Genomic DNA, 21821 nt, shown 5'->3' on the forward strand with positions numbered 1-21821 from the left:
GGCCGTGTCTTAAAAAGCAAAACCAAAAACCCCTCAAAATGGATTACAGAGCCAAACATAAAAACCATATAGTTCCTAGAACATAACAGAAACTGGCAAAGCTATATGATTTAGATATGGTAGAATTAATCCATGAAAAAGAAATGATAAGCTAGACCATTAAAATCTTCTGCTCGGAAAAAGGCATTGTCAAAAGAATGAAAAGGCATGACAGAGACTGAAAGAAGGTATATATAGAAAGATTTTACATAGATCCCATACTCAACATATATATACACACACTCTGAAAGTCAAAATAAGGAAACAATGTCACTGGAAACAGGGAGATGGAGCTGGTGCTTCACCTCTGCAGACTTACATACATGGTGCTGGAAGGTTCGAGGCTCACTGCTGGAGGAGGAAAGTAAACATCAATATCACCCAACTACAAACTTTGTTGCCTACAACAGAGACCTGCTTGCAAGATACACTGATGTAACAGCGACACAACTGTTACTGGAGTAACCCAAGCACCCTTGGCTTGGTTTTAAGGCTCACTCCACAAAAGAGAACCTATAGCAGACACTGCTAAAGTGGCCAAGAGCCTGAGACTAGATAGGTCATGAGCCTAGAGGAAAATCTAGTACTATTATTCTGCTAAAGGAACATAGCAATACAATGATTCTTAATGATATATTCTTATACCCGTAGGGCAGACATCACTCAACCCTCATCAGAGAAGATTCTTCCTGCAACAGATGAAAACTGACATGGAGGTCCACAACCAGACAGTGCAGAGAGTGAGAGACTTTGGAACAGTCAGCCACACACAGGATGTCTTTACCAAACCCTGCCCCTCAAGGCTTAAAGGTCTATGTGAAAAAGGAGACAGAAAAATTGTAACAGTTAGCCAGAGGTGGGGGATGACTCTAAGGAAAAAAGCAATTTCCAGACACAAGGCTAATACACATATGAGCTTACAGGATCCGCACTGGCTCAAACCAGAAAATCCCATAACAGAGATGGGGACACACAGGGACACAAAGTCCCACCCCAACGAAGAAGCTATTTGCAACTGATACCTGATAGGAAAGGAAAAGCAAGTTTTTCAAATGGAGTCTCACTGGGTATTATCAACCACACTCAAGGGCAGGCCCCATGCTCAGGAGTAGTTGACCAACACAAAACAGACTTTTTGTACACTTTTTGTTTTGTTTTGTGTGTGAGAAGGAGGGAGAGAGGGGAAGGAAAGGAGGAAGGGAGGGGGAGGGAAGAACGGAGGGAGGGAGGCAGGCAAGAAGGGAGGGAAGTAGGGAAAGACTAGTTTGTTTTCATTTTTTTAGGTTGGGTCTGTTTTGAGAGAGAGAAAGAGCATAAGGTTGGGTGGATAGGGAGGTGGGAAGAATCTGCAGGGAGTTGAAGAGAAAAGATATGATCAAAATATACTGTATGAAAAAAAAGTTAATAAAAATAAAAAATAGACACAAATGACCCAGTTAAAAAAAAAAAAGAGGCAACATCTGAATAAACCTAGCACCAACAAGGTGCTACACCAACAAGGTATAGAGATGGCAAGTAAGCATATAAGATACTGCATGCCATAGATCATCAGGAAACTCAAAGTCAAAAGAGGGAGACACCGCTGTTCTAATACATACTTATTAGAATGGCCACACCCCAAAGACTGACACCAAATGCTGACAAGAACATTAGACACACTTTTCATATGATCCAGAGATTACACTCCTTCATGTTTACCTAAATGAGCCAGTAATTAATGTCCTCAGAAAAATCCACAAAGTAGTTGTTATAGTAGCTTTATTCAAAGCTGCCAAATCTTTTGAGCAACAAAGATGTCCTTCAGCAGGTCAAAGGATAACTTAAAACAGGTACATCAAGAGGGCAGATTATTATTTAACTTTTTAAACAGGTATCTGGCCAACAAGTTGGCTCAGCCAGTAAAGGTGTTTGCCATGAAGCTTGGCAATCTGAGTTTGATCCTCAGGATGGAAGAAAACTGACTCTCACAAGTTGCCTTCTGACCTCCACATGCATGAATGGGTCCCCCACACCCCGACACACTACATTTTTAAAGAAACAGCTATCAACCCGTGAAAAGGCAATGAAAGTACCTGAAATTCTTATCAATAACTGCAGCAAACTAACCTGAAACACTTAGGTACACATTGAAGAAGGGGAAACCACAGAGCCAGAGAAGAGGTAAGCTGTTGCCAGGGATGAGAAGGAGGAAATGGCACAGCACAGGTTTCCATGGCAATGGAAATAATCTGTACGATATGTGCATGAACACATTTCATTACTATACACTTGAATATACAACACCAAGAACGAATCTTAAGTATGTCATGAACTCTGGGTAACTGTGTGATGTAGGCTCATCAACTATAGCTATCTGAACTAGTGGAGCCATGCCTGTCTGGAGGCAGAAGGTATATGGGAACTCAACTGCTCAATTTTGCTATCAACTAAAAATTGTTCTAAAAAATTAAATATATATATTAAAATTATATATATAAAATTAAAAATATATATTAAATAAATATATATATATAAAAATCAACCAAGCAAGACATGGTAGTACATCTGACTTAGGAGTCAGATGCAGGGGAATGACTACAAATTTGAGATTAACTTGGGCTACATGAGTTCCTACAAAGTGAGATTCTGTCTCAAAAAAGAAAAGAAAAGGAAAAGAAGAAAGATATCATATATACATATACATATACATATGTATATATACATAATAAAATGTATGTGTATACTTACATCTTTAATACTTTATCTAGATCAAAAGTGATTATTTCTAAGCTCAGAAGGCAAAACCACAAAATTACTGCCTGATTATTCCTCTTCCTCTTCTTTCTTTTACTTTCTCTCCTTTTTTTTTTTTTTTTTTTTTTTAATTTTGGGGTAGTGAGTGTCGTAGCTGGAGACTGAACCTAGAGCATCATAAACACTAAGGATGTTTTACCACTGAGATATACCCCAAGCCCAAACCTGATGACTTCTAGCCCTTAGGCTTAGCAAGCATTATATTACCTTAACTGTCACTGAAGCCTCAGAACAAGAATCAAAGAACTTACTTTTCAATTCTCTTCTTTCGTTCCCTTTGTCTGTTTTGTTCTTTCACTTGTTCTCTCTCAATGTCCATGAAAAGCCTCCTGTGTCTCAGGTATTGCTTTTGACGCTAAATGAAAGAAGTTAAAATTATCTAGTCTGTTCACAAACAACTTCTCAAAGAAGGATAATATTCTTAGTCTAAAGAAGAAAAACTGTCAGATAACAAGGTCATATGTGATAAAGTCATTACCTTCCTCTGTATCAATAACAGTACATACAGTATGAAAATTATGTACATAGCTACTTTATTAATAGGCAAACCATTGAAAGTGGAAATTTAGTTTACCCTTAATAAAAGCTGAAATAGTTAACATCATCTGAAGAAAAAACAGTGTATTAGTTTGCCCTTAGTATAGTCCATTTGTCAACAGTACCTAGGAAATTGTTATATTTGACACAATAAGGTACATACTTTATTTACTTTGTGTTCTCAAGCAGTGTCATAAAAGCAGGGGCTCAGAGAGAGAAAGGGAGGCATTTTATAATAGAACAATAGTCCATTTAACCTTAAAGACTAAAATCACATCACAAAGCCTAGCCACACATGATAAGGACAAGTGCAGAAGGGATGAAGTATGTCAGGGTATGATGCTCATAAACAGAATGAGTGTAATAAAAGCAAGTGCTACTCTAAGGTGGATGATGTTTATGCCTCCAGATTTACATATTCCCTTTCAAGGACACAAACTACTCAGAGGATGACATATCCACACATACACTAGGTCAAAATATGACTTCTTTGGTAAAAGAATCTTCATATGGAGAATGACTCTTATTATTGAATATGCATCAGAAAATGTTTCTTTTCTCATCTGACACCACACATGGCCAAGCTTTAAAACAGAGTATTTTCTAATTGAAGGGGAAGGAAAGGAAGTCATGCATTTAAAGTATTCCTCTAAGTTATAGTGGCAAATGCCTACAGCTAGAGAAATTCACTTGAATCAAATTTTTGACTTCACACAAGTGCATCTTAAATTCTAGGAGCCTACAAGAGAAGTTAAGTATATTATAATGTCTTAACATCTTTGAAATTCTGGGTTTTGTTTTGTTTTCCTTCTTCTTCTTCTTTTTTTTCAACACTAATTTTTTACAAGTATGGATGTTTTGCCTGCCTGTATGACAATGCACCATGTATATGCAGTATCCACAGAGGAGTGGGTCAGACCCTCTAGAACTGGACATAACAGATAGTCTGAGTCACCATGTGGGTGCTGGGAATGGAACCCAAGTCCTTCAGAAGAGCAGTCAATGCTCTTCATGACTGAGCCACCTCTCCAGTTCCCCGATTTTTCTTTGAATATTTTCATTTTATTTAACACATGCATTTTCTCTGTAACAGCCTTCCCCTCCCTCTACTCCTTGTGCGAGGAATTGAATCCACACTATAACCTTTCTATGCTTAGGAGTAATAGTAAATCAGCAGTATAGTTGAGGGGGTATCTTACCCAGAGTAATCACCAACTTTTTAAAAAGCACAAAAAATGCATTATATATGGCACCAAGTAGACTGAAAAAAAGCTGCTTGTTTGTGATATAAGAGCTGAAACAGTGCAGCTGGCAGAATGCATTTTTGGGTTACTCAAATCTTTCATGTGTCTTGTGCATGTTAGCAAAGTGTTTTGCCTGTAATGCATGCTTGTGTACCATCTGCACACTGCCTGCAGAGGCCAGAAAGCATCAGATCTCCTGAGACTGGAGATATAGATGGTTATAAGCCTCCATTTAGGGGCTGGGAACTAAACTTAGGTTCTCTCCAAGGGCAGCATGTGCTCTTAACTGCTAAGCAGACTACTTAACTGCTTCTAACTCCACACAGAATGCAGAAGCAACAACATTGCATACCTCTTTCTTGTCTTCTTCTTGATCCACTCCAGACTGGAATGCCAGCAGAGCTTGGTATTCAGTGCTCGGTCCCGACCGATACTCCTCAGACACCCGCTATAAAGTTCAATTTACAGAAAGTGACAAAATGGCCAAAATTTTTTTGAATCCTTTTGACATGTCTGTCTACTGACTCTTCCTGTAACGGGTATAGCATAGAAGAAACTGAGGCTCATCACCTACTGTATCTTCTAGATAAGTCATGTTCTTTTATGTCAAATAATAATTTTTACTTTTAAAAAGAAAAAAGTTTAAAATTCTTTATTTTAAAAGTTATTTATCTTTAGTACTAGAGGCAGGACTAAGAACTAGACTGCTCCCAGCAACAGGATTTTTTTTGGAGGTGATAAAAATGTTCTTATATTGACTGTAAGGTTTGCCAACTCTGTAAATATTCACAAAAAAACTGAAATGTACATTTGGCTAATCCTTATTATCTGTAGTTACTGTCATATGTACAAACTTGCCTACCCATTCAAACCTGTATGTAACCCCAGCACTCACAGTGCTTATGGAGTCCTTGGCAGACATGCAGAGACATGAAAGATCTGAGTAACAAAAACGCATGATGCCAGCTGGGATTCTCTCCCATATCATAAACACACATCCTTTCTGCAATCTACTCAGTAACAAATTTGATGTGGTTTTGTACTTTTTGTTGGTGATTTCTCTGGTTAAGATGATATATATTACCACTTCCAAGCATAGAAAAGTTGTGGTGTGGATTTAATTACTAGCACAAGGCCCACATGCGTGCATGTGGGGGTGGGGGTTGGGGTTATTGTAGCAATATACCTTATAGAGAAAATACATGTTAAGGGATCAACCACATATATTTTCTTTTTGTGGTGCTGGGGATGAAGCCTGAGAGCTGTGCATGTAAAGCAAAGCAAACACTCTACTGCTGAGTTATATCTCCAGCCCAGACCATGTAAACTAAATCAGGACCTTACACAAAAATATCTAAAACAAATATAATATGTATATTAACTAAACGACTATTAATAAGCCCTGATACATATGGTCAAATGCTCTAAATGAGGAAACCAAGACCACTCAGTGGGGAAAAGAGATAGTCTCTTCAACAAATAGTACTGGGAAAATGGCTATTCATATGCAAAAAAAATGTCAGCCCTCAGCATATACATCTACAAAAACTAACTCCACATGAATCAGATCAAGAGACATAAACATAAGGAAGCAAACTATAGAATGCCTAGAAGAGGGGAAAGCTATTTAACACTAGATCTGGCAATTTCTTGAATATGACACTAAAAGTATAGGAAATATTTAAAAAATGAATTGGACCATATTAATACTTGCATTCAAATGAACACTCTCAGAGTAAAAAGGTAACACAGGAAATGGGAGAAATCTTCAAGTCTGTTGTGTCTAGAATATGAAATATCCTCCCATATGTTCATATACTATTCCCCAGCTGTTGTGCTATTTTGGTAGGCTCTGAAACGTTTATGAGGTAGGGCCTCCTTGGAGGAAGTAGCCCACTGGCAGTGTGATTTTCAAGGCTTACTGGGTCTCCAGTTCCTTCCTCTTTCTGTCTACCATGACTTGAACACCCCTTCCACTTATTTTTGCCACAGTGATGTTCTTCCCTTCTAGGACCAAGCAACCATGAATGAATCTTTCAAAATCATAAACCAAAATAACCCTTTCCCCCTTTAAGTTATTATCCCAGAGAACAGAAGTACTATAGGCACAGAGCTGACAGGTCAGGTGTGTCACTCACACACTGGGAATCTGTTAACTGAAACTGAATGGGTTAACTCACTGTTTCTGTTTTGCCTTTCTACCTTACAAGTCACTTTCCAAATAATTAACATTGAAGTCAGCTTTGCCTAAAAAGAGAAATAAGGGAAAACGCCCAAGAAAGTTGCTGGCAGGATGACTTCCTATTTATTAGCATTACGTTTACAGGAACCAGGAATGCCTGGTATTCCTGGTGACCCATGAAAGCATCAAAACCATGTCAATACAATTACAACAAGAATTAATAGCCAGGCTAGGGGTAGAGCCCCACAGTAGAACACTTGCCCAGCATGCATGAGGACCTGGTTTCCCAGCACAAACACACAAAAGCATTAATCATCAAGCCAGTGCTCACCTGACTATAGTAGCTATAGTTAAACTCCCAGAACCAACACAACTTTCTAGACTGTAACCTCTGACAAGACAGAACCTGGGTCTGAAAGCTTCCATCTCCCACTTGCTAGCTTGTTACCAATAAAGCTTTCTCCCATCACTGTCTCTCTAGCTATTGCCTTCAGCAGCAGCAGGAGACATCTCACTGTTATAATCTCCTCTGTTATAATGTCCATCAATGGGTGAATAAACGAACAAAATGCAACACACACACACACACACACACACACACAAATATTATTGAAGATTTTAAAGTACTATGCAGTTAGGCAAAGCAGGACAGTCACAAGAGGACAAACACTATAGGAAACCACATTATGAGGTACTTAAAAGCAATCAGATGCAGACTGGGAGCACAGTGGAGGAGGAGGGAGTGAGGGGCTTTTATTTAATTGGTATAAAGCTCCAGATATGGTTTCAGATTTGTCAGGTTAGGAAAAGTTAAATGACAGATGGGTAATAGGCTGCATAATAATGTGAAAGGACTTAGGCCACTGGAGGGTATGTTTGAAAATGTTCAAAGTAAGCTGAGTGAGTGGTGGTGCCCTATACCTATAACCCTAATACTTGGAGACTGAGGCAAGATTTCATGTCCAAGGCCAATCTAGGATATATATGGAGACTCTGTTTCAAAATTTCAAAAATATATTCATATTATAGATAAAATGTTTTAAATGGTAAATTTTATATTTATCACAACTTAAAAACATTTAAACATTAGTTGTGGGGAAGGGGCAGACTATCATGCCACAGAGCATGTGTGGAGGTCAGAGGACAACATTCAGAAGTTAGTTCTTTCCTTCCACCACCCAGGTCCCAAGATCCAACTCAGGGAGATCACAGGCTTGGTAGCAAAATACCCTTAACTTCTGAGCCATCTCACCAACCCTTTACAAGTTTTTAAATGTATCTACATTCAGATGTACATAAATGCTTATAAGACAACCACAAAAATGCAAATATTAACATGATTAACACTGGAGAGAGAATTAGAATTTTAGAATTAGGACTTCAAGGAAGGGCTTTAATAGGGGACTTTCATGTTTTTTCTGTATACGTTTTGTTTTTGTGGGATCTGAGAGAGGGTTAGTTCCATGTGTTCACAGTGGCCTCAAACTTGCTATGTTTGCAGCAGAGGATGACCTTGCCTACACTTTTCCAGTGTCAGAGCTACAGGTCAAACCATGGGCTTTTACATGTACTAATCAATCAAGTATCCTACTAACACCAAATTTCTAGTGTTTAAAGGGTCTACAAGAATTTACCCATGTATTACATTTATATATCCCAACATTTTGTTTTAAAAATTTTACAAGGTTTGCATCACTCATAACAAGAAACACAGACTGGTTTTGGCTTAGTCTCAGGAGTGTCAGCCTGTGTTCGTGTGGCTGCATTGTTTCTGGGACCATGTATTTGTAAAACAGATCATCATGGCTGGAGCATGCAGTAGAGCAAACTGATACACTTCACAGTGAATAGGAAGAACCAGAGTAAGCCAGGCAGAGGCTGGGAGCAAGGCACATCCTTCCAAGACACACTCAGTGATGCTCTTCTACACTAGACCCTACCTCCTAATAGCCCATTTATGAGGTCAGTATCTTCCCGATCCAATCAGTTCTCAACAACACTCCCATGGGGACCCAGCCTTCAGATGAGCCTTTGGGGACATTTTACACCTAAATCCTAACAGAAAGAAAGAATCAACGAAGGAGAAGGGGAGACTATCCAGACCAAGGAAAAAGCAAATGCAAAAGACCCAACTCAGAAAAGAGTCTCCCGCTTCAGACTATCAGTGACAATGCTGAATGACAGTACTCCCTTAAGGCAACCTTACAGGCCAAACTAAAAGTCCCGAGAGCAGCAGTTCAGTCCTGAAGCCTTGGCCATGGCCTGCTTTCTGCCCTTCTCCTTCAGATTGTTATGACACCCTTAATGAGGCCACGAGGAAATGTCTTGATTTCTTCCAAGCACCCTAACACTACTAGTTACCTAGAACCTTTGATTCTAAAATACATGAAACCCCAAACAGAAACCATTTGAGAGTAGTAGAATTTTAGAGGGACTACATGAGACAGCCGATGAGCCATAAGAAATCTTAATACCCCACAACTTTGTGACGTTTCTTGAAACATTAGAGATCTTAATTCAATATCCCCAAACTCTGGCCAACACTACCCAAATAAGTTCCAGCATAAGCTCTGAAATAAAATAATCTTCATAGAAATTTCTTGTTTTGTTGGATTTTTGAGACAGGTTTTCTCTGTGTAGTCTTGGCTGTCCTGGAATGTAAACCAGGCTGGCCTTGAACTGACAGAGATCCACCTGCCTCTGCCTCCCAAGTGCTGGGGTTAAAGGTGTGCACCACTACCTCCAGGCTGCAACATAGTTTTTAATCAGCCTCCCTGCTTTTAGGTTAAAGGTATCAGTAATAGCACACATACCTGTCGTCTGCTGCATGTGCCACTCTGTTGTCTGGGTAGAATATGTTCACAACCACCAAGGTACAAATTCTCTTGCCACCTTTTAGCTGTATTAGCAGATGGCTGCTGCCTAAAATGTAAGCTCTAAAACACACATCAATTTATGTAAATGGTGATGTAATGTGAAAATACTACAGGCTTAAGTAATAGCCCCAGGTAATCTAAATAAACCAGAGTATTCTCTGTAGAAACATTTCTTGTTAATACCAATCTTAATTAATACCATCTACAAAACAACCTTAAATTTTACAAAACAAGGATCATGTCAGTATCTATCTCCCAGGTTATTGTGAGAATTCAGTACGATGCATACAAGCTTCTAAAACCATTTTGTCTATTATTAATACTTCATGAAAGGAAGCTATCATTTTAAAATGTTAGTATTAATAAAGATAATGACATTAATGTCTTTGTTAGTAATATAACTCTAAAAGGCCCAGCCCAACTCCTAACTTACTAAACTCCTATTAAACTTACTAAACTACATTCTACCTGCTTGCTGGCAGAGCCTGAATCCTGGATTTCGTGTAAACCACATCTGTAGCACTCTGGATATAACTCCCTTCTCCATCTTTCATCTATCATATCACATGATATCTGTTCACAGCTCCTGTACTAAAAAAACAACATAAATATTAATATAAATTGCCAAAGCAGGAGGATAACATCTACAGCAGCAATTAAGGCTTACGATGAAAACTGAAGTAGTTTTTAATTGGAATGGGAAACAGAGCAAAAGAACAGTCTGTTTCTGTTCTTCGCCCGTTATTGACCTTAACACTACATGCCTCAAGCCATTACTGTACTGCCTGTCAAGTCTCAGGCCCAAATCTAAGCAATTTGTTCTTTGCAGTATATTCTTCACTACATTCATCTCTTCTTATTGTTCTAGACAGGCTAGCTCTCAAAACTGTGCTAAGCATGTGGGACAGCCCTCTTGCAATCCTCCACTTCGCCCAAGATAAAATCCTTCTGATACACTTGATCAAAAGGAACTATAAAACCATGTCAACAGAAATGATGGGCTCATTATAATACAGAAGAAAATTCTAGAGTCATAACAGAACAGAGGGTGTGTGTGTGTGTATATCTCATTAAAAAATTCCAAACATACAATGAAGTAAGAATAAAACAGTATAATGAATCCCTTATGGTCCCCTTACTAGCAACCTTCACTTTTTTTCACTTATATCTTCTCCAACTTTTCAAACAATTTACTTTTTAAGTGTAAGTGTTTTGAATGTGTGCCGGTGCCTGGAGAAGTCAGAAGGGGACAATAGATATCTTGGAACTGGAGCTAAAGAAGGTTGTGAACCACAGTGTGGGTGCTGGAAATTGAACCTGATTCCTCTGGAAGAGAGCCAGTGCTCTTAACCAATCAGCCATCTTTCTAGTACCTTCTCCAATTTTTTACAGGAATATTTTAAAGTTAATCACAGGTTATTTTAGCACATTTCAAAACACCTAGACATTTTCCTCTTAGTCATAAGTTTATGTATTTCATATACAAGCTAGCTTAATAAATCCTGATTGAAGCAATGGTCTCAATCTATAAGCACCCTCTACCTGTTCTCTACAGGAGACCTGGTCCTGGACCTGAGAAGGAGCATGCTGATGACACTCCAGAGGTAACTCCTCATCCTCTCTCTTGCCTTTCATGAAAGGTGAGGGCTGCTTGAGAAACATGTCCTAAAAGACAACAGAAAACAGTAATAACGGCAATAATATAATCATATAATAATCGTCAAGCAGCCAGGGTTAACAAGCTAGTCAATCCTGCAGGCTTCAGGGAGAACTCCACGGAAATCTTGATGCTCTGGAGCCAGTAACAATGCTACACCTTTAATCCAACTCTACAGACTTCAACTCTTAATCCTAAATCGCACACAAGAGTCTAACAAACTAACCAAACCTTAAAATGGCTTAAGATGTACTACCATTTCTTACACTCTTCATGTTGGTGATAATATGGTGAGATTCAGCACTAGAGAATAATCCTGGTCAATTAAAACAGACTTACTTTTGAATGGGAGAATTTATATGACTTACAGTTTACTAAAACAGGGTCATTTGTACCATTAGAACAAAAAAAGGAAAGAGGAAGAATTGAATTGTTAAGGGTTTACACTCTGTGTTCATGCCATGCTAATAGGACTCAGAGTAGGCCCCACTAATACCACTCTGCCCTACCTGGTCTCTGATAAAATCTTGGACTTGTGATCTGGTACCACTGATAACTTGCCAGAGAAAGGATTTCTCTCCTTTCCCATCTGTCTTATCAGAGAATGAATCCTTAGAAGTTTAGTTCCTAAAAGAAAAGAATTATTCACCAGGAATGGTATGATAGAAATAATAGTTAAGTCTTTGGTGAGAACCTCAGGGTAATTTTTAAATTCAGAGTAATATGAAATATAATGGCAGGAGGCCATGCTTTCTCAGTTCTCAAGTTCAGCTGAGTCTTTGCAAGACCCAAACTAAAGCCCAAACAGTTCAATTTCTGCCAATCTCTGTCCTTCCTCTGCTCAACCTTGCTCCTGATGGAGACCTGATAGTGCCCACAGAGATCTTGACAGACATCAGAGGAAGTGCTTCTATCTCTGTCTACTCCTCAGAGTTGATTCTGGCTTCACCACATTTGCTTTAAAAAGAACAAGCACAATGGATTGGTTGCTTAGTTAAGAATAACTGGCTGGCTTACACTGTCAGCTTGGTCGAGAATTTGGCCAGCTATAACCCTAAAACTGTTCTCTCTGCACAGCCCCTTCTTCCTCTGGCTTTAAATGGTCCCTAGCAGAGAACTGGCCTGGAATCTATGTTGAAAGATACAGTTGGGTACTTGTGGACCATGACTCTTTCCACCTTCCAACTGCTAAAACAGATGAGGGCTGCCAGAAATATTTATCCTAATAAGAATTATTTTTTATACATAAATCTCCCAGATACAGGAAATATACTGCTGACATTGCTTTAACATTTTGTAGGAACCTGGAAGAGTTTTGAAAATCAATCAGGAAACTGTTGTTTCTAGCTAGGAATCCCCAAATCAACAGAAGAAGAATCTTTGCAGTTTCTATTGCAAACAAAAAGTCACTTATGTCTTGTTATATCCCCCTTCCTGCACTATTTACCTGATTTTGGAGTGGTAGATCCTGCTCCTGACATTTGTGTAGATTATTCTGGTCTTTAGGAAGAACATGCAGATCTTTTTGGTCCTGATATATAGGTAAAATATACTGGTGTCTGGGCAGGAGATACTGTTCTTTAGGTGAGAGCTCCTGGTTCTGACATTTGAGTGGATGACTCTGTTCTTCGGGTAAAGCAAGCTGGTTTCCAGGTGGAAATTCCTGTTCTTCTGGCAGAAAATGCTGCTCCTGACATTTCGGTAGAACATTCCAGTATTTATTGAGAACATGGTAGTCTTCGAGTAGAGAGTCCTGCTCTTGACATTTGGGCAGAAAATCCTGGTCTCTGGATAGAAAGGCCTGATTTGGGGGTAGAAAATCCTGGGCTTCCAACTCAATATTCCCATCTAGCTCAACAGACTGGGCTTTAAGAATGTCCTGAATTTCTGTCCTAAGAGCCTGGCCTTCTGGTTCTGCGGTCTCAAACTCAGTTCCAGTGGTCTGGGTGATTGGTTCAACATCTAGAGCTTTAGGTTCAATATTCAAAGCTTTGGGTTCAACATTAAGGCCATCGATTACATCACTCTGGGATTCTGGACAGTTGCCTTGAACTTCTACAAAATAATCCTGGGATTCTGGAAGAATAGCCTGAAGGCTATGAAGATTTAATTGTTTTTCTTCATCTTCTTTTATCACAACAAATAATGGATTTTTGAATTTTACTTTCTAAAAGGAAATATAAATAACAAACACAGACTGTTAGGTGGTAACAAAATCTAGATTTTTCCATAAGAATCCTAAGATAGTCTTAAATGATATCAAAATTAAACAAAACTAGAAGAGTGAAACCTTAATATTTGTTCAATTTTAAAATAAACTAAGTAAACAATCCTAAATCCACTATAAATCCCTAATTAAAGTCACTTAAAAAAAAAAAAAAAAAAAAACACTTTTTTTTTTTGCATTACTGGTAACTAAACCAAGGCTTCATGCATGTAGACAAACACTCTACCACTGGGGTACATACTCAATTCTCTTTTTATTTTGGGATAAGTTCTCACAAAATTGTTCAGACTGCTCTTGAACTCATGCTGTATCCAAGATGCTAAGATTACAGATCTATCACCCCAGACCATAACTTTACTTTTATGGCTTTACCTGAACTTTGCTGAGAGCCTTTTCTTTGCCTTCAGAAAGGAGATCTTGCTGGTAACCCACCAACAAATCCCTCTCCTTCTCACCTGTCACAATAGATGTAATTTCCCCACAGTCAAGGTCCTAAAGAAAAAAGCAAACATTAAAAACAACAACAACAAAAAGCCCACTAAATGTAGGTATTACAAGTAGAAACCATATGTTTACAAGAAAACTTCAGAATAATAAAACTTCAGATACCACAAAAAAGTCTAGCAGATTAAAATGTAATTGAATATTTATACAGTACAAGGCTGTCCACTTAAAACTATAAAACACTATTAAAAGAAATTAAAAATCTAAATACATGAAAAGATATCCCATATTCAAATTGGGAAGCAATATTGTTCTTTGACAATTGCTGGATTTGGTGGGCAATCTGTAGTTCCAGAGCTTTGAAGGTAGAAACAAAAGTCCATTAGTTGAGACCAGTCTGGGCTAAAACCTTATGAATACATACACACACACTTAAAATACATACTGGTCACATTTTCAACACTGTAGCTCACAAGTGGATCCACAGACTCAAGAATTTTGATTGAATGCCAGCTGGTTTAAAAGTGAACCACAAACAAACAACACCAAAAAAAAAAAAAAAAACCTCCCAAAACCCAAAAAACCTGAATTAACAAGCAAATTATACAGACACACAGAATGCTAGAAAGATGAAGGATAAGAAACAAACCCTCACATTTATAATGAACTGACATCTGACAAGGACAAGGAATAACTTTTTAATATATGATATTAAGGGTCAGGCAGTGGTGGTGCATGCATACCTTTAATCCCAGCACTTGGGAGGCAGAGGCAGGTGGATCTCTGTGAGTTCAAGGCCAGCCTGATCTACAGAGCTTGTTCCAGGACAGCCTCCAAAGCTACCCAGAGAAACCCTGTCTTTAAAAAAAAAAAAAAAAATTATATTAAGATAACTGGGTATCAACAGAAACAAGAATGAAGTGGACCTCTTCTTCAATTCACTCATGACAATCAACTAAAGATGCATATAGACCTCCAAGTAAGAGCTAAAATCACAATATACTTAGAAGACCTAGGAATAAAAGTTCATGACCCCATGTAATCAACGGCTAATAGATACAACACTAAAAGTGCAAACAACAAAAGACAACAATAAATTAAACCATTCCAAAACTAAAATTTAGGGACTACAAATGATGTTATTAATAAAGTGAAATGATAGTCTACAGAATGAGAGAAGTTCACATTTGTCTGTCGTCTAATAAGAGGAATATATTCTCAACATAAAAGGAACACTTAAACCCTTATAATAAAAAGATGATTTAATTAAAAATTTTCAATAGACATTTTCTTCACAAGAGATACAAATGGGCAATAAACATCTGTAGCTACATATCTCTACCCGATTTTCCATAAAGTTCTGGTAATGTTCTGTAGTTAAAGGGCCTTCATGGATCTTACTGGAGGGTTCTTCTCTTGTTTCTTTATTTATATTGATGCATGCAGGTTTCCTAAAAAGTGCTTTCTGGGGAAGTAAAACAAGCCAACCCATATATCAGTAGTCTAGGGAAAGTGATATCCTCATGATACTCAATCTTTATTAATCATCTAGAACAATCTTAGTAGCTTAGAATAAAGGAAAACAATTATTATTTTTACTTTGACCATACAAATAGGTCACATGTCAACATGTGGAATAAAATACACAGGAAAAATTATAAACTTTAGAAATGACAACTTGCAGTTATTCTAGCTACTAATGATTACAGAAGACATAATTTCAGTCTTCGCAACCTGACAAGGGTCAAACAAGAACATGTATTTGTATCTCAAATTTTGAATGACAGTAACAATTAGATTGGGTGTAATACCACTACAGTCTAATAAGAAAATGAAGGCAGAATTTAACCCAGTTACAATGTAGTTCCTTCTGATTGGTAGTTTCTGTTTCACACATAAGTAAAAGTAGAACACAGATCAGATATAAGTAAAAGTGTAAGAAAAGTTTCACGCTGGGTGATGGTGGCACACACATTTAATCCCAACACTTGGGAGGCAGGGATAGGCGGATCTATGTGAGTTCAAGGCCAGCCTGGTCTGTCTACCCAGCTACACAGAGAAACCCTGTCTCAAAAAAAACAGGGAAAAAAAAAAAAAAAAAAAAAAGCAAGAAAAGAAAAATAAAGAAAAAAAAGTTTCACTAATTTCATAGAGTATTCACAGTTATGTGGAGTGGATCTATTTCTATTCTTTTTTCTGGAAAAAGGTCATGGCATTCTCTGGAAATAAGCAGCAAGTTTGAACTCATTATCGTTATAATAATAAAATTACACTCATATGGCACCTCTGACGTATAAAACTGGTTGTACAAGGATGTTATCTCAGGATTAATTCTCTCTTCTACAGGATTAATTATCTTAGTTAGATCAGTGAACAATGTTTTCTCTGGAAAAACAACAATTGAAAGGCCTGAGTGTATTCCAAACAATGTAAAACATTAGTCTCTAAGAACTAACTTTTTCCTGGCTTATTAAGTATCCAGTCCTTTTTCTAATAGTTCCTGCCAGGGACTCTAATAGTCCAAATCCATGGCAGGTTTGAGAATAGGTATTTCAAAAGCCACAACAGGATACTAGGAAAAGACAACCATATGATTATATCTAAGACTGATGCTCACTTGCTTTTTAAACTTAATTTATAAATTTTTAATTAGTACTGAAGAGAGAGATAGTCATAGTTTAGTATCCAGCCAATACCAACACAGAGACAGATGCCTTTGATGGCTGTGTTGAGACACTTAGGGAAAACAACCCACCTATGGGTGGCAGTCCCATAAGACTGTCACCTAATAAATGATGCTGTAGCCTTTGTATAAGTCTGCACTATGATCAAATAGCAACACAACACACTTCCCTGAATGTCCTGCTATAGTTAAGCAACACACAATGTGTATGTTCCACGCCATATGCCAAGCAGGTACTGAAACGGGCAAAGAATTGAGAGATAGTTAATGGAAGAAACACACCAAAAAGCCTAGGTAAAGGTCTATTTTACTAGACACTGTCACCAAAACTCGGAAGTTAATGCCAAAATTGAGCAAACACATGAAAACACAAGAATTCAGCATCCAAACAAGTAAAATGGGAGAGAAATAGGACATCTAAACAATGTCATTTTATAGGCTTAAACACTTTTAAGCCTTGGTCAACACTTAGTTTCTAATTCTTTTTTCTAAACTTAAGTTTAGAATTAAATTAATTCCTTTCTTAAACATAGTACTTACGTCAAGCAATGGTGGCAAACACCTTTAATTCCAGACTTTAGGAGGCAGGGGCAGGCAGACCTCTGTGTGTACAAGACCAGCCTGGTCTACAGAGCGAGTTCCAGGACAGCCAGGGCTGTACAGAGAAATGCTGTTGCACAAAAACCAAAGAAACAAAAAATCCAAATGTTAACATTTTGATAAAAATAATGACAGAGATCCCTCAGGGAGCTTTTGTGATAGTAGGGAAGTATATAATAAACAAGTAAATAGTGAGGCTCTGAAATGAGAAATGTGATAAAGAAAAATGAGACAGACAAACATTTGGATGGCTGTTAATACTGGTTTTCCTTTCCAGTATTGCTGGGAATCAAATCCAGGGCCTCACAGTTTTGTATAATATTATAGATAACTTTAATTTCTTTTCCTTCTTCTTAAAATTTTTGTAATATATGTTTTACTTTCTAATAAGAAAACAGTGAATACTATTGTTTTGTTTTTCAAGACAGGGTTTCTCTGTGTAGCCCTGGCTGTCCTGGAATTCACTCTGTAGACCACGCTGGCCTCGAACTCAGATGTAGCTGACTCTGCCTCCCAGGTGCTGGAATTAAAGGCATGTTAAATAAATACATATATTTTTAAAATTAAGATTATACCATATGTAATTTTATATCCTACTTTTTTTCAGTTAAAAGTTTTCTCTGGTCTTCAGATATTATTTGAAGATATGATTTTTTAAAGGAATGGCTGTGTTTAGATATATCTTAATTTACTCATTAAAGGGATAGTGAAGATTATTTCAATTATTTTGCATTTCTAAATTATGTTAATATAAAAAATAAATTCTTAGCTATATTTTCACATACTTTTGAAAACAACATATTGGAAATTATTTTACCTCTTGGGTAGGAGAGCTTTTGCTTCTACCATTCAGAAACTCTGATGTCTTTTTTCCACTCACAGTTTTAAAGGATGCCAGCTGGTGACGTGCCTGTTTCATAGTTTGACTAAGCTGCCAGGAAAGGTAGAGAAAAGAAAACAAAAACAGGTTAAAGTCTTAATACCAAAGGCACTGAGCGTCCCAACAGGAAGACAGATCTCTATTTTTAAAATATGCCAGACTCGGGACAAGAGGATTACTTGCAAGGGAGACTTTGGTCTACTGGCAGTGCTTTATACTATTGCTGTCATTGTTCTGAGATAAAACGGGGTAACTTCGTGACTTGATTTAAGTTCTATTAAGCAAATCTACTGAAAATGATATATACCTTTTATACATAAAATATTAGAAAATAAAAACCTAAATATACTTACAAATTATTGAGTAAATACATTTCCTCTACTCATCTTGCACATAAGTGTTCATTACTCCTTGCTATTTGATTCCACACCTAGTTCCCCTAAAACTTTTATTTTCTTATTTACATGAACCTTAACCTACCCTATTTGAAAACTAACACTAGCCTTTTTTCCTTTTCCCCCAGAAAGTCTTCCTAAGTATCCTAGTTTCATTTCTGTTGCTGTGATAAAAACACCCTGAAAAAGGCAGTTCAGGGGTTAGGGGCAAAGTGATTTATTCCAGGTTGCAGTCTATCATTGTAGGGAAGTCAAGGCCCAGTCAGCAACAGAAAGAAGTGAATGCACACTTGCTCTCTTGGTTCCTTGCATGTAGTAGCCTGATTTCTCCATCCGTGTTACAGTTCAGGACCCAATAACTAGAGAATGGTACTGCCCACAGTGGGCTGGGCCTTCCCAATCATGAACTTAATCGAAACAACCCTCCACACACATACCTCCGGCCAACCTGAAGCAAACAATACTTCATTGAGACTCTCTACCCAGGTGACTCTGGATTATGTCAAGCTGACAATAAGTTAATGTAGAATGCAAACACTGTATAAGAAAAGCAATTTTCTAAGTTTCTAATAATTTTCAATTATTCTAAGAAACAACTGATATGTGACTATCAAATGACTTTATATTCACCCCTTACCCTAATGATTTTAATACATAACGATTTTCCTTTTCCAGTAGCACAACCCATTTTATATCTTTCAAATCTTCAAAGAATGTCCACTTAGAAAAAAGAAAAAAAAAACCCTATTTACCTTTTTATTATAGGATAAGCATCAAGTAAAGGACAAACATCTCCACACTAATTAAAGAAAATATAGGAATGCTAGGAATACTTCTAACTCACCATTAAAATGCTAACAGTGTCAGATCTTCCTTGAAGAAAAGTATGACTTAGCAATATAATAATTGATATTATGTAATTTTCACTAATGAGGTAATGACTTAAAACACACACACACACACACACACACACACACACACACACAAATGTTCTCTCCTTAGTCCTTGCTTCTAGAGCTCTATACTTCTACCAAGGTAAAATAGTTTGAAACATTACTCATTGTTCTACCAAAAGGAAGACTTCTGGATCCGCTGCAGAGTGGCTACAGAAATCAAGACGGTTACTCATACTACAAAAAGACATTCTTTGCAGCTGGAGTTAAACAATGTATAGCGAGCCATATGCTGCTGTACCCATTGTCAAGTAGAATAGGTTTCAATTACCTATACCATAAGGCTAAAGATTCAAAGGTCTGTTGTAGTCTACTGTAACGCATTTAAAAACAGGTGTCAGAATCTTCATTTCCCATCAGTTATTAATTTCTATTAGAATCCAAGTCATAAGCAGGTTTTCAACTGGTCCAGCAGCCAGAAAAAAAGCACTGTGTTCTGTTTCTCTTTCATTACCCTAACTCTTTGCCAAACCTCAACCCTGTGAAAGCCTTTTCAATGACAAGAACTATAGCGGTCTGAATACTGGCCAACCAAAAATACTAGATCCTAAGCCCTGGAACTCTAAATGAACACTTTATAAGCCAAAGGAACCCTTGCTGATGTGCTTATGAGTACTAATATATGGAAACAATCTCAGATTATCCAAATGGGCACTAACTGCCCCCACAAGTGTTCTTGTAAGAGAACAGTAGAGGGATGTTCAGTAGAGAAGAGAAGATAATGTGGAGATGCAGGACCAAGGTTCACAGGATGTAGCTACAAGGAAAGGAATGACAACAGATAAACATCAAAAGCTAGAAAGGTCAAGGAACATGTTCTTCTAAAATCTACAGGAAGGTGGCCCTGCTCATACCTTGGTTAGGTGCCATGAAAATCAGTTTAGATGTCTAGCCTCTAAAACCCTCAGCAAATACATCTTTAATACTTTAGCCATTTAAGTTGGGTAATCTGGATGTACTGGCATATACCTATTATAATCATAGAACTTGGGATGCTGAGGCAGGAACATGAGCACAAGGCCAGCCTACACAGTGAGTTTAAAACTGTTCTGGGCTACTGAGTGAGACAAAACAAAAAAAAAAAAAAGTTGAGGTAATATGTTAGAGCAGCCATAAAAAAATGTAACTCATAAAAGGACCAAAGTTAATATTCATAACACAAAAACACAGAAAATAGCTATTACTGGTATAAAATTATTTGATAATTAAAAGAAACTAGTATAAAAAGCAGTTGTATGTAAGATAATGGTGACCACTGTGTATATGTGTTCTTATATGTGTATGTTTGGAAGTATACTCAGAATACAAAATTTAATAGTGTCTTTCTTAAACAAAACCAGACACACAATTCAACCTTTTACAGCTATTATTATTAACAGACTAGCACTGAATGATTAGCCAACTTAAGCTTTTTTGATGGAGTTGGTTGTAGTGGCTCATGCCTGCAATCCCAACAATTGAGAGTGTCAGGCAGGAGGATTATTGCAATTTCAAGGCCAGACTCAGCTAAGTAGTAAGTTCCAGGACAGCTTCAGTTAAAGAGTAAGACTGCCTCAAAACATACAAATGGGCTATGTATGAAACAGCTTAGCAACTAGGACCATATATCGTTCTTCCAAAGGACCTGAGTTCAGTCCCCATGTAGGACGACTTAACAACTGCCTTAACTTTAGCTCCAAAGGATTTGATGCCCTCTTCTGGCTTCCATGAGCCCTATCCTGCAACACAAATATCAGTACAAATAAAAGTAATAATTTAAAAAACAATTCCATAGTGGAGATGAAAACTTCACAACTGTACAGAAAACCCATCAAATTAGAAAAAGAATCAATGTAACTCCAGATTTATAAAAAATTGCAGTAACCACCTGGCTCAGCTGTGATTAATATTTATGACTCATTAATACCAATGCTGAGTCTCAATCAATAGTAATTATATAAAGAGACGGTAAGGATGGAAAAGTATGTGTGTAATGGCAAGACAGAAAGAAAAGTGAGCCAAATCCTCACCTTCCCTAATGGAACATCAGTTAAGAACCTCTGCCACATGCTTATATTGTGTAACAGTTTCTTCGGAGATTGAGACATTCCGCCCTCCACCCACTACCCACCTACCCACCAGGGAACTCTTTAAACAGGAAGACAACCCAAAAGAGCCTTAGGAAGTCCCTGAAACTGAGCAGATTCACTAGGCCCCCTCCCCGCCAGAGTAAGAGGCTGAGCACAGAAGCTAAGCTTCAGTGAAGACTCTCAAGAGAAAACTTGCAAAGCAGACTCAGACCAGACCAGCTGCCTGGGGGAGGTTTAGACCA

General features: G+C 37.7%; 1 protein-coding gene across 1 annotated transcript in view; it reads right to left on the reverse strand.

The window, feature by feature from the left end:
* Nucleotides 1–21821, reverse strand: part of Ccdc15 (coiled-coil domain containing 15) — a 53754-nt gene that overhangs the window by 20390 nt on the left and 11543 nt on the right. The window contains exons 5-11 of the mRNA XM_051196906.1: nt 18100–18213; nt 13928–14047; nt 12776–13495; nt 11214–11336; nt 9609–9731; nt 4966–5061; nt 3084–3187 (exon numbers count right to left, since the gene is read on the reverse strand). Coding sequence (XP_051052863.1) covers nt 3084–3187; nt 4966–5061; nt 9609–9731; nt 11214–11336; nt 12776–13495; nt 13928–14047; nt 18100–18213 — 1400 coding nt within the window. The remainder of the gene's footprint in view (nt 1–3083; nt 3188–4965; nt 5062–9608; nt 9732–11213; nt 11337–12775; nt 13496–13927; nt 14048–18099; nt 18214–21821) is intronic.

This window comes from Phodopus roborovskii, unplaced genomic scaffold (genome assembly GCF_943737965.1).
Source record: "Phodopus roborovskii unplaced genomic scaffold, PHOROB, whole genome shotgun sequence".
NCBI lineage: Eukaryota > Metazoa > Chordata > Mammalia > Rodentia > Cricetidae > Phodopus > Phodopus roborovskii.